The sequence below is a fragment of the Barbus barbus genome (assembly GCF_936440315.1).
Source record: "Barbus barbus genome assembly, chromosome: 33".
Lineage (NCBI taxonomy): Eukaryota > Metazoa > Chordata > Actinopteri > Cypriniformes > Cyprinidae > Barbus > Barbus barbus.
Genome location: NC_136761.1, coordinates 19,922,803 through 19,935,071, shown reverse-complemented (window position 1 = coordinate 19,935,071; position 12,269 = coordinate 19,922,803). Strand labels below are relative to the sequence as shown.

Sequence of the window (12,269 nt, the reverse complement as noted above, 5' to 3'; positions counted from 1 at the left end):
CATGAGTAATGGGATGCTTCCTCACTCACACACAAACCATTAAACTAGTGTTGTTGTGTCTGCATAGGTTCTGTCTGGCCCTCAAGAGTGAAGAATCACAGGGGTTGGCGATGTGGACGGGGCTTGTGCTTCACCCGTTTCCTATTTACCCCGCATACACACAATCTTATTATACGAATGACTATCATATTGTCACAGAAATTAGAGGCACTGCTCTGGGAAAAATGTGGCAGGTACAGGGACAACAGCTTCCCTGTTCGTCTGCTTAAGCAGGGTAGGAAATGCAGCACAATGTCTGCTCTGATACACACTTACAGGACCCACAATGACGTCACACTGGACAGAATTCAATAACTAATTCAACTGACATGTAAACTTTAGAAACTTGTACTGAACAAAAGATAACTAATGATGCTATAATGCTTTTCTGATCACTTAACTAGAGTTCGGTCTATGTAATAATGAATTTACACTACCGTTTGTAGCATTTGGAATTGGTAAGAATTTTTTGCAAGAACATTCTTATGCTCACCAAGGCTGCATTTATTTGATCAAAACAGTAAAACCAGTAATATTGTATTATTACAATTAAAAATAAATAAATCATGTAATTTATTCCTGTGATGGCAAAGCTGATTTGGTGCTCAAGAAACATGAATAAATTAATGTAGTAATTAAATTACACTTGTACTGCTTAATATTTTTTTGTGTGTGTGTGGAAGCTGTGATCAGTTTTTTTCCAGGATTCTTTAATTTATAGAATATTCTAAATTATGCTCACGCTGTGTATCCTGTATCCTGAATGGCAAATTACATTCATTTTATACATTCTAATGGAAGAAAATGGGAATATGAACATTTTAGTTACATGCATGGCGCACACATAAAGGATTTACAACACATAAACACACATTTACACAAACACTGCATATAAATGTACAATTAAACAAAAGATAGAGAGGTAGAAAGATAGAGAAGACAATAAGAAGAAGAGGACTGAAACATCAAATGCACATGTTGCATTTTAGAGGAAAGCATAATCATTCAAACTCACATCATCTTAGGAACGTTATATATGATTTTGTAACAAAGTATCTGATACTTTTCTGACATAATTTAAATTTAAAACCAAAAGTAAGAGAAGCTGGTGCCTATTGTAAGTTTGGTGTGTTAACTTTTCTGTTGCAGCACATAACACCAATAGGCTATATCAATGGTTTCTGTTGAAAAATTGAAATTCTTTTATAGGCAGTAAAAAGGTTTAATTAAAATTTTCATGACTCATAATATGTAATTCTACTTAATCATATGTTGGCATACACAAACATACACAATATTTACATTTATGTACACTGTATTTCATTTACAAAAAAAACAATACAGAATTGTGTGTGATTGGGTGAAGAATATGGCTTTTGAAAAATGGGCAACGAGACAATTTGTGGGTCAAGATAAGTCTTGTAAGGCAACGAGTTTGACAGCGTATCAAGAGCTAATCTTTTAAAACTGATGTTGCCACAGCTTGTCTAATACCAAGTAATACCAAGTAACACACAAAGCCGATATGCAATACATTAGCACAGGTACTCGGATCTAGAGCTGTCACTCTTGTACGTCATTTGAGAGTCAATGCTTGACCGTGAGCACAGGAGCATCCTCTCTGACTCCTGAGTCTGCCTTCGTGCCCAAAGATCATTTGCCTGCCCATTCAGAGTCCTTTGTTTCATAGTGAGCGTCTCAAACTTTACGTACGTCTCTTTTGAAAGGTCGTCGTCTGGTCCATTGTTCCTGCTACTGTTTCCTTTACAGCAGAGACATACAATCTTGTAGAGCAACACCACAATAAGAGGCACCGCGACTGCACACGCGATCCCGCTGACGATCATCAGGATTTTGTTCTGCCCATCTTCTCCACCGTTATCCAGAGTAGTGAAATCCACACATTGCTCTTTCCCAGCCACTGAACCCTTAGTAACCAAACACACCGTGTAGACCTGGTTAGGCATCAGATACTCCAAGAGCAGCTTCCCTTGACCAACTTCCATATCAACCGTCTCCTTATCGTCTTTCGCATCATATGGAAAGTAGAACACTGTTAAGGGCACATCGCTTGACAAACCTTCAGCTCTCCATAGTAAGACTGCCGTGTCACTTGTCTCCTCCACTACCTCAATATCTTTGAGATCAGCTCTCTTTTTGGATTTTTCGCTCATCATTGAACCTTTGCCGCCCTTGCTTTGCTGGATCTTAGCTGGCTTGTCTCCAGCCGGTGGAGACCTCTGAATTCCTCCACCTGGTCCTGGACTCTTCCTGGTTGTCAGTGGTGGGATTGTGGTCATGGCAGCTCTGGTTGTGAGAGCAGGGCTTAAGGTAGTATACAATGGCATCTTAGTCCCAGCAAATGAAGTCACGGGTTGATCGTTGGGCTGCTTGGTTATGTTTATCGGTGGGGATGGCGTTGAGGCCTGCATCCCATCCACAGACAGGGTGATGTATGCCTCTGCATTTCCTGCGAAGTTCTTGGCCTTGCAGCGGTAATCGCCTGCATCCTTAAACACGATACTGTGCAAACTGAGGATGGACCAACGGACCCCCTCGCCTGGAGATTCCTGCACAACTACAGATACATTTTATGGTAAGCAACAACTTAAAGTTTGCAATAAAAAGGTTAAAATATGCTTTAGATATTGTTAGAAGTAAGTGTGTTCATGTTAGGAATGAATAATATTAAAATGATGCCTTTATGAATGCAATATGTTACAGGGATGTAGATTTCCTTTCAAGTGAGCAGACAAGAAAGGAATAAAATATGTATTATTTAATTTATTGATGTATTTAATGTATTAAAAATGACAAAATACATACACTAGCATTCAAAAGTTTGGGGCCAGTAGGATTTTTGAATGTTTTTAAAAGAATATCATAAGCTCACCAAGGCTGTATTTACATATTTGCATTATTAGGGTTGAACCAGCAGTTACATTTTTCCTGATACCAAAGCCGATAATTATTTTCATGGTATGGCCAATAAATTATATATATTATGTTGTTGATTCTTTAATTAATTTATTTTTTTTTAAATTATGTTTTTATATTGTTTATATTATACATAATATGCAATATTAAATTAGCGATGCACAATATAAAATTCTGGACAATTTACTGATAATTATTTTATGGCCAGTCACTAAAGTTGGCTGACATTAAATAATATATATTATATGACATTTTTTTCTCTAAATAATAATAAAAAACATGAAACACTTAAAATTTAAATAAATCCTTTTAAATGCTCCAATTGAATTTAAGCATTAAACAATTATAATGTACAGCATGAAAATATTATTATTTATTATATTTATTACATTTACATTTTTTATTCATTTTGAGATTTGATATTCATTTTGAGATTTGTTAAAAACAATTACATTACAACAGTGTTATTCAATTATTAGTCTTTTTAAAGTTAAACTTTAAGCGAGCATCAGACGACAAAGGTAATTGAAATGTAAAAAAAATGTACATTGAACATGAACATAAACAATTAAATATCCAATATCAATACCACAATTTACAACAAATCTCTAATATCATGCAGTCCTAGTTTGCACTTTAAAAGTTATAGGCTATTTCAGTCAAACTAATATATATAAATATATAAAAAATAATTTATCTTTTTAATATGCCATGTAAACACTTTAGTCCAGGTGAAATTTTACCAGCATGTAGGCTACACATGTTAATTGGACTACAATTAACACATGCTCAAAGACAAAGTATATTTAGTCCTTCAAATATTCAATTACGAATGGTGTCATTTTAGGTGAAGACTGTCACTCAAGTACTAAAAAATGCTGTAGTCTGATTATAACGGCACACATCAACATACTTTGTGACACTCATACCTGTGATGTTGACTGCCGTTCCATCAGCTCTGGTCCAGAGAAGGGTGGGAGTAGGGAAACCAGTGGCGTCACACCGCAGAAGCACATTGCTGCCCAGTGATGAAGTGATCTTTGTTCCTGAAGTCATAACTGACGGCTTGGTGCACTGATCCAGTTCAGCCCGCTGGAACAGAACGCCAGCTAAGTTCTCTGGTCCACTGCATGTCAGAACCTGATCCATCAGCACCACAGGTATGCTGGCCATCTTAGACAACTCAATGAGCTTGGAAATCCGACAGTCACAGTACCAGGGGTTGTCCTGTAGACCTGCAAATATTCAAATATATATGTTTATGAAAGCAATATGTTATGTACAAAGGCCTACAAACCTTCAAACTCCAAGCTTTTTTCAAGACTTTCAAATAAGACTGTCAAGTGAACTTCCAAAAATATTTTAATTCTAGTTCTGGTTTTGCTTCCATTCGAATTGCGCAACCCATGTATACAATTATTTGCAAAAGTGTCCCTCAAACACAGATTATAGCACTAGCTAAGTCAGGGATCTGCCAAACGCAGAAAGAGAATGGAGAAACATTACTTCACTTGCTGAACATCTCAACATACTGAAATAAAGACCACAGGTTTATTATTCAGCTACTATAATAAAACAGCAGTTTACTCCCATCAAATCAGAAAGTTGTAAATCTTGAAGCCAGGATGTCTTGTCTGGCTCGCATGCATCAGGTGTTGGACATTAACAGCACAGTGTGCCCATAATTCTGTCTATGGCAGGATGAAGATCGGTTGACTGTAAACAGGGAATTAGACGGTCTGCTGATGCAATTCAACAGCTGCATGGTGGCAACTGCTAATATTCTGATGATACAGGGTAAATCCCGGTCATATTGTGCTTTTGTGCTCATTTTTACACTTGTATGGCACCTGGTGAAAGTACAGAATATGCGGTTGCATTTAAGTTATATCACACAAGCAAAAGTGCTACTGAACTGAGACGCTGATTTTGCTTTTGAACAGTTCAATAAATTAAAATTTTATATCAAGTAAAATTTTAAACACAATATTGCCAATTAAATTCCAAAGAAAACAATTTGAATCAAACCATCACAAATCTCCGAGCTTAATAGGGACATTCTTGAACAAATGAGCTGATTGGATAATTCAGTGACTTACTATTTAAGTCAGAGACTGAATTGGGAGCAGCATTCTGGCATAATACTAATACAGTTTCTGTCATATAAAGATTTTGCAGAAAAATAGAAGTAGTAGTATGATAGTACCCTGTTCCAAATTCCCTTTATTGTACAAATCGGCTAAGTGACTGATTCAGTGACTCACTAATAAGGACAGCCACTTCCTGAATGTTGCATTGAATAAATGATTTAAATGACTCACTCATAAACATAGCCTTTTGTCACCATCTACTGACGTAACAATGTAACCTACAGAAAGAATCACTGAAAAATTCACTTGTTTGATCATTTTACATGATCCTGTAAAACAAAAAAAATGTTACCCCCGTTGACTTAAATTTTTTCGTTTAGTCAACTAAAATATTCCAGTTGTCCCTTAAATTAACATTGAGTAACTTAAAATTTCAAGTTGACTAAACTAAAAAAATTAAGTCAGCGGGGTAACAAATTATTTTAAGTTGAACAATTATTTGAAACAATTTGTTTTTGTGCACTGACCAACCGTGATCAATGTTGTTGTAGAAAAAAACTCAATTAACATGAGCCCTAATGCCATACAAGTGCACTCTTGAATTTTATATCCATTATGTCAAACACACAACTAGTATTGCCTTCTCTTCAGCTGGGATCTGTTGTTTAGATTTCACTGAGCAAACATATGAATCATCCTCTTCCCAGATGAGCACTTCAGAGAAACTCAAATCTCAGAGCCTTACACACAGTTGGAAGTCCCATTAGAAGATTAGCTTGTTCTTAACTTGGGAGAGCCCATGAAGACACAGCCTAGATTTAGATATTTAAAGATCATACTTGGACTTATTATAAACAGACATGGTGAAGAGAGGGATATTGTTTAATCTTTTTACTTCATTTATTTCATATATCTCCACCCAGATTCTTTGCATAGTGTTTTAGGGAGAGCCAACCGTTGTGAAAAAGAAGTACACTTCAGCATACACTGAACAAAAAAATAAAATAATAATTGTTCCAAAAAGTTGTTTTAACTTAGAATAATTTGTTACCCCGCTGACTTACATTTTTAGTTTAGACAACTTTAAATTTTAAGTTACTCAGAGTTAATTTAAAGGACAACTGTAGGGCTGTCGCGATTCGTCGATTTTAGTCATTTTTTAAATTAATCGACTTAATTTAGCTTGCATCCACTAACGCATTTCACAGACTAGAATCCATAAAACACATTATTAGACTATTTTTAAAGGCTACATGATATATTAAACCCATTTACAATCATAATTAAGCATAATTGTGAATTCGCAAACGCTATGATTTAATTAAATAATTATTTCCATGCATGTACCTTAAGCACGTGCATCTCACAGCGGCTCCACAGAAACTGTTATCGTTTACATCTGTGGAGCATCTCAAACTCATCTCTGCATGTTGTTGTGAGTTTGGGTTTATTATAACGTTCATCTGGGAACGCAACGCGCGTCATTTCATCAGATTTGTAAGGTAAATCATTTATAAATCTACACTAACACAGGAGAATACATCGAGATTTCAAAATAAAAGCTCAAACCCTCACTCTGAGTTTACACGGTTTGATGTCCACATATTCATTTAATTACAGCGGCTATAGCATTTCTGTCCTAAAGAAATGGCCAAATATTAAGATTAAGTGGACATTTTAATGAAATGGTGCTTGGTCAATATTAAACAGTAATGTGTAAAAATAATACATTATGTACTTTAACAGTTTTGTTCAATAAAACCATATGATTTCTTGCTTTTGATGCTTTATTTGAACTAATTATTATTGCATCTTTGCTATTATATATGTATTTTAAGTCATTTTAAAAGCTATTGTTCACTTACATCTATTTTTATTGCCACAAAAAAAATTATTATAATTACAGGGCCCTATGAAATCCATTTCCAGTTTTATCCATTTAAATTTTTCTATACTCTGTTTTAATGTTTAATTCAATTGTATTAATCAAAAAGCCTGTCTAATTAATTGAGTTTTACAGTTTTATCTGTACCAAATTCTGTTTTCCATTATTTTCTGGATTCAATTTTAATGCGTCCATTAAATTTTAATAATCAAAAGCTTCTCCAATTAATTGATTTTGTATTGAAAATTCTGGTATATAATATTTCTGGTAAATACTCCTTAAAAGGTGTTTTTTGATTATAATTTTATTATTAGACTAGAACACGTGATATATTGTCATTCTCACACTATAATACTGAACTTTGATTTCATTGATTTGGATTGTGAGATGGACACTTGCTCCTTGCACTCTGTTGCACTTCACTTTTACTTTAAAAAAGGATTTCATAGAAATGTGGATTTCATTTGGTTTAATAAAATATTCTTAAGTAAAATTGTAAAAAGAAATTTTTTTGGGGGAGGGGGGGGGGGGATTAATCGGTTAGATTAATCGATTAATCGATACATTAGTCCATAGATTAATCGAAATAAAAATAGTCGTTAGTGGCAGTCCTAGACAACTGAAATAATTTAGTTGAATAAACTAAAACTTTTACGTCAGCGGGGTAACAAATTATTTTAAGTTGAAACAATTTTTTTTACACTGTATGCTCTACAAAAAGAGCACTTATTACTGAAAAAATATGAACAAATATACTTCAAAATGTTTTTGTACACTTGATTGTATGTATTTTCATTTTAAATATAAATTCATTTTATAGTTACATTTATATTAAAAACAATTAACTTAGTAATGTTGAAATTTTGTACATTTACAAATGTTAACTTTAAATATAATATTAAATAATACACTACAGTTAATTATAATTCAGTATTTCACATGTGCTTTAGTGCGTTGACACAATACACATAAAAAAGTAAACACATCAGAATCAGCATGACAAAAGATGATTAAAACGTAATAATTTAACAGTTTTAATATATTTTTGTGTGCATTCTATAAGTACAGTTAAGTGGCCTATTTCATTAATATTATGTTATCTGCAAGTACAGTTAAAAATATACTTTTAAGGTATGAAGTACACTACAAGTGCACATTTAATACAAATTTCTCAAGGGAAAGCTCATACAACTTACTATGAATGCTAATGTGAATCCTCCTCAAATACTGGGTTTCATTTGCTGACTAATGTCATTTAGAACGATAACCCTCTAAAAGAAAGATATTGAAAAACTCTGTCATAGTGCATATTCAACATCATAATGCATATTTAAGATGAGCCATCATAATTTTTACCCACCAAGAACAATCTTTTGTGATGCATTGGCACTGGGCAGGATGCCTGAAAATGGAGGCCAGATGTCCACCAGGTCAGAGGGAAGGGTAGTTAGCTTGTTACTAGAAATGTCTAGGTAGGTGATGTTAACCAAGTAAGGTGCTGCCTCCACAGGAATACTAGTCAAGCGGTTGTTGTGCAGGTCCAAGGTCCTGAGACTGGGCATCTCTTTCAGAGACTCCCACGGAAAGGTAGCGATCATGTTCCCATCCAGCCGTAGCTCATGAAGAACTTTCAGATTGTAGAAACTGCCAGGATCCACAGACGTGACTGAATTGTATGTTATCCACAGGTAGCGTAACTCGGACAGGTAATAGAAGGCCTCGGTGGGCACTCGACGCACAGCTGTCTTCTCCACCTGCAGCTTCACCGTGTCCAAAGGGACGTTGACTGGAATATCTGACATGTCAGGGTCATTGCATAGAACAGACCTGGGGCAGATTTTTATAGCAGAGGTTAATCACTTTGACCAATATGAGCCAATGTGTGGTGATGTTCATTGTGGATTTTATTTGCCTATAGCAGGGGTTCTCAACTCTGGCTCTCGAGATCCACTTAGCTCCAACCTTGATCAGACTCACCTGCCTGTAACTTTCTAGCTCTTCTGAAGACCTTGATTAGCTTGTTCATGTGTGTTTGATTAGGGCTGGAGGAGCTAACCTTTGTAGGAAAGTGGACTTTGAAGGCCAGAGTTGAGAACCCCAGACCTATAGAATACCAGCTTCATAAAGAAAGGTGTTTATTTTTTTACATTTATGTAGTTTACATTTGCACTTGTCTGATTCTGTATTCACCTTTTATAATTCAGTAGGCTACACCAGCAGGCTATGATTCAAAATGGTTTCCACTAACGTGTGTGTTCACACTCTACTGCTAAGCCCCTCAGATAAACACAAGCTAATAACCCACGTGATAGTTTAAAAATTATTTTTTATTCAAGTGGGTGACTTACTTGCATATTTGAAATCCAGTTTATTTATTTAAAAGTATATATAGAATTAGATTAATATGATTATATATATTTGCATTCTCTAGACTGTAATTGAGTGATGCATTTAAAAAAAAAAGTAAAAACTTAAAACTTCAAAATTCTAAATATAATTGCAATGTATAAATAAAACATAATTAAGCAACTGCTTAAGAAAGCCTACATTATAATATTAAATAAAATTAAATTAAGAACAGGGATATGTTTATAGGCCTGTTTTAATTGATATAGCTAGTATCAAGAAACATGCCATTAAAACACAAGTATGAAATGTGTCTATCCTTATGTTGAAACTAAAATCTTGCCTATTTTGATTCAGATTTCATGAAAAAAATGATATTTTATATTAGACAATTTTTATTGAATTGTTATATTGCTGAAAAAAAATATTTGACAAAAATTCTTTTGTCAAATAATAAACTTATACATTTATACATACATGAACATTTTTCTGTGGTTAAAATGTAAATTACAAATTCTCCAAATGCTAAATTATTTTTTTATTTATTCCAGTTATTATATTTTCCCATGTCTGTCTACTTCTCTAGTTTTATTCCAGAAATCATAAACCTAAATTAGGCCTGTTTTTATACACCAAAAGTTTACATTTTATAAATCTCTACTATTATTATTATAGTGAAACAGTGTCCTTACCTGCTGCCAGTGCCATCGCTCTGTCCGTGGTACACACAGGTACACTGGGAAGGACAGAAGGGTTGTGCCACACTCCAGCAGCCCAGGAGAACCTGGGCCACCAGCAGACAATACATCCTTCAGACAGATGAACCAGCACGGACACACACACTCACTCACACACACACACGCACATCAGATCCCACTCGACCATCAGTGGACAAAAACTCCTTTGTCAGTCCTCAATGAAAACCAATAAAAGCAAGAAAAGTGCCTTGCAGCCCGCATCTTGTTTAGCATGCTAACAGGTGAGAGCCGAGAACAGAAGAACGGGAGGATTGGGATGGGCGGGAGAACTCAGATTAGAAAGAGGATTTCTCGAGGCTGAGTAGGTCACTGAAGTTGAACAGAGTGGGATGGGAAGTGTGTGTGAGCTTATTTGTGTGTATGAGTGCGTTGGTGTGTGTGACTGAGTCCGAGGAGGAGGATAAGCCCTGCAGGCACACGCTAATCGGCTATAATAACTACAAGAAGGTTCTTCTCTGTGCATCATCACGTGACCGCTCCTCAGACACTTTTCCATTCTTCACCTGGTGTATGAACTGATTTTGGCTGCTCTTCCGCTCTTTCCGTCACCTCCCTCGCCTTTCGCTGTGTGGTGTTTGCGTGCGTGGAGGCTAGATGACACCTGTGTGTGAGCTGAAGTACAGGTTGTGATTTACTTAGAGCAGGCCAGGCAGGCTGCAGACAGGCCAAACTGTTCTGTCTGAGTCTGAGAGATTTATAATGGCTTCTGAAAATACTGAGACGAAGGCATACTGACAACTGACTGTGTATGAATAAAAGCTGCTTAAGGTACATTAGGAAATAAACAGATTTCCCTTTAGTTTGTCAAAACATGATTAATTGCCAAGGGTGTGTTTATGTAGGCCAGTGTGAGTATCAAGGGAAACATGCTTAATTAAAAACATCATTATGAAGCGTGTCCATCCTTATGTTATAACAACATCTGGTTTGCATGCATTTACCTTGTTGCAATCATTTCTGCTTAGTTTTGTGGAATTGAATAGTTTTATTTTTGATATTCTGGTAACACTTTAGAATAGGGAACACTTATTCACTATTAACTACGACTTTTCCCTCAATAAATTCATACTTTGCTGCTTAGTTAGTAAGGTAGTTGTTAAGTTTAGGTATTGGGACTATAGGGATGTAGAATAAGGTCTTGTAGAATAATGTATTAATATGTGCTTAATTTGTACTAATAAATGGCTAATATTCTAGTAATATGCATGCTAATAAGCAACTAGTTAAGAGACCCTAAAATAAAGTGTTACCGATATTCTTCATTAGTTAATACATTATAAGTGTTCAAATAGTGCGGTGAATCGAATGTACCACTGATTTTTCTTGAAGGCAGCAATTCTGCTTTTATTATTATGTTATTATAGTTTTTATTATAGCTTAATTTTTATTTTTTCCTCTTTTAAGATTTAGTAAAACTTATTTTTTATTTTAATTAGTATTTTTTTGTAGTAGGTTGAGATTTCAAAAAAATTGTCAATTTATAGTTCACAAAAAAAAAAAAAAGTTATTGAACATAACATCTGACCTTGAAATAACTGCTGTGAAACCATATGGAAAAAATGATAAGGCCTTTATAAAGTTATATAAAGTGGGCTAAGACAAGAGAGATGTCCTTTTGTAGCCTGCCTCCATGTGGTTTAAGTGAAAATAACAGCTGTAGAAACTACCTTTCAAAAGTTTGGTGTCAGTAAGATTTTTTATTTTTTTTTGGACATGTTTGGACATTAAATTAATAATTTTATTCACCAATGATGCATTAAATTATTTAAAAATGACACTGAAGACTGGATTTTTGGCTGCTGAAAATTTAATTTTGCCATCACAGAAATAAATTACATTTTAAAAATAAATACAGAAAACAGTTCTTTTAAATTGTAATAATATCTCACAATATTACTGTATTTTTCATCAAGTAATTGCAGCTTTGGTGAACTTCTGTGTCCTAAATATTTGATATGGGAGACCTGGTAGTACATACCACTGAAACTTTTTATTCCTGATACTTTGTTGAATAACAAAATGAGTTCATGAAAATACATATCTAAAGCTTTAGAGTCATATATAAGCACACAGTAATGTGAAACATATCATATACAACCAGTTGAAAATACTGTTTTCTAAATTTGACCTTTACAAATTAATTTTTTTAGTCAGAAGTAAATGCAATTAATTTAGATCTTACCACATAAAAGTAAACCAGCGAAACATTTTTAG

At 34.6% G+C, this 12,269-nt stretch overlaps 1 protein-coding gene across 1 annotated transcript; it reads right to left on the bottom strand.

The window, feature by feature from the left end:
* Positions 1-524: 524 nt before the first annotated feature.
* Positions 525-10,296, bottom strand: LOC306853154 (leucine-rich repeat, immunoglobulin-like domain and transmembrane domain-containing protein 3). The gene is made up of 4 exons (XM_079390356.1): positions 9,990-10,296; positions 8,312-8,778; positions 3,906-4,211; positions 525-2,617 (listed from the first exon to the last, which is right to left on the bottom strand). Exons 1-4 carry the CDS (start codon positions 10,103-10,105, stop codon positions 1,575-1,577), a joined length of 1,932 nt encoding a protein of 643 aa, XP_079246482.1. The 5' UTR covers positions 10,106-10,296; the 3' UTR covers positions 525-1,574.
* Between the last annotated feature and the right edge of the window lie 1,973 nt (positions 10,297-12,269).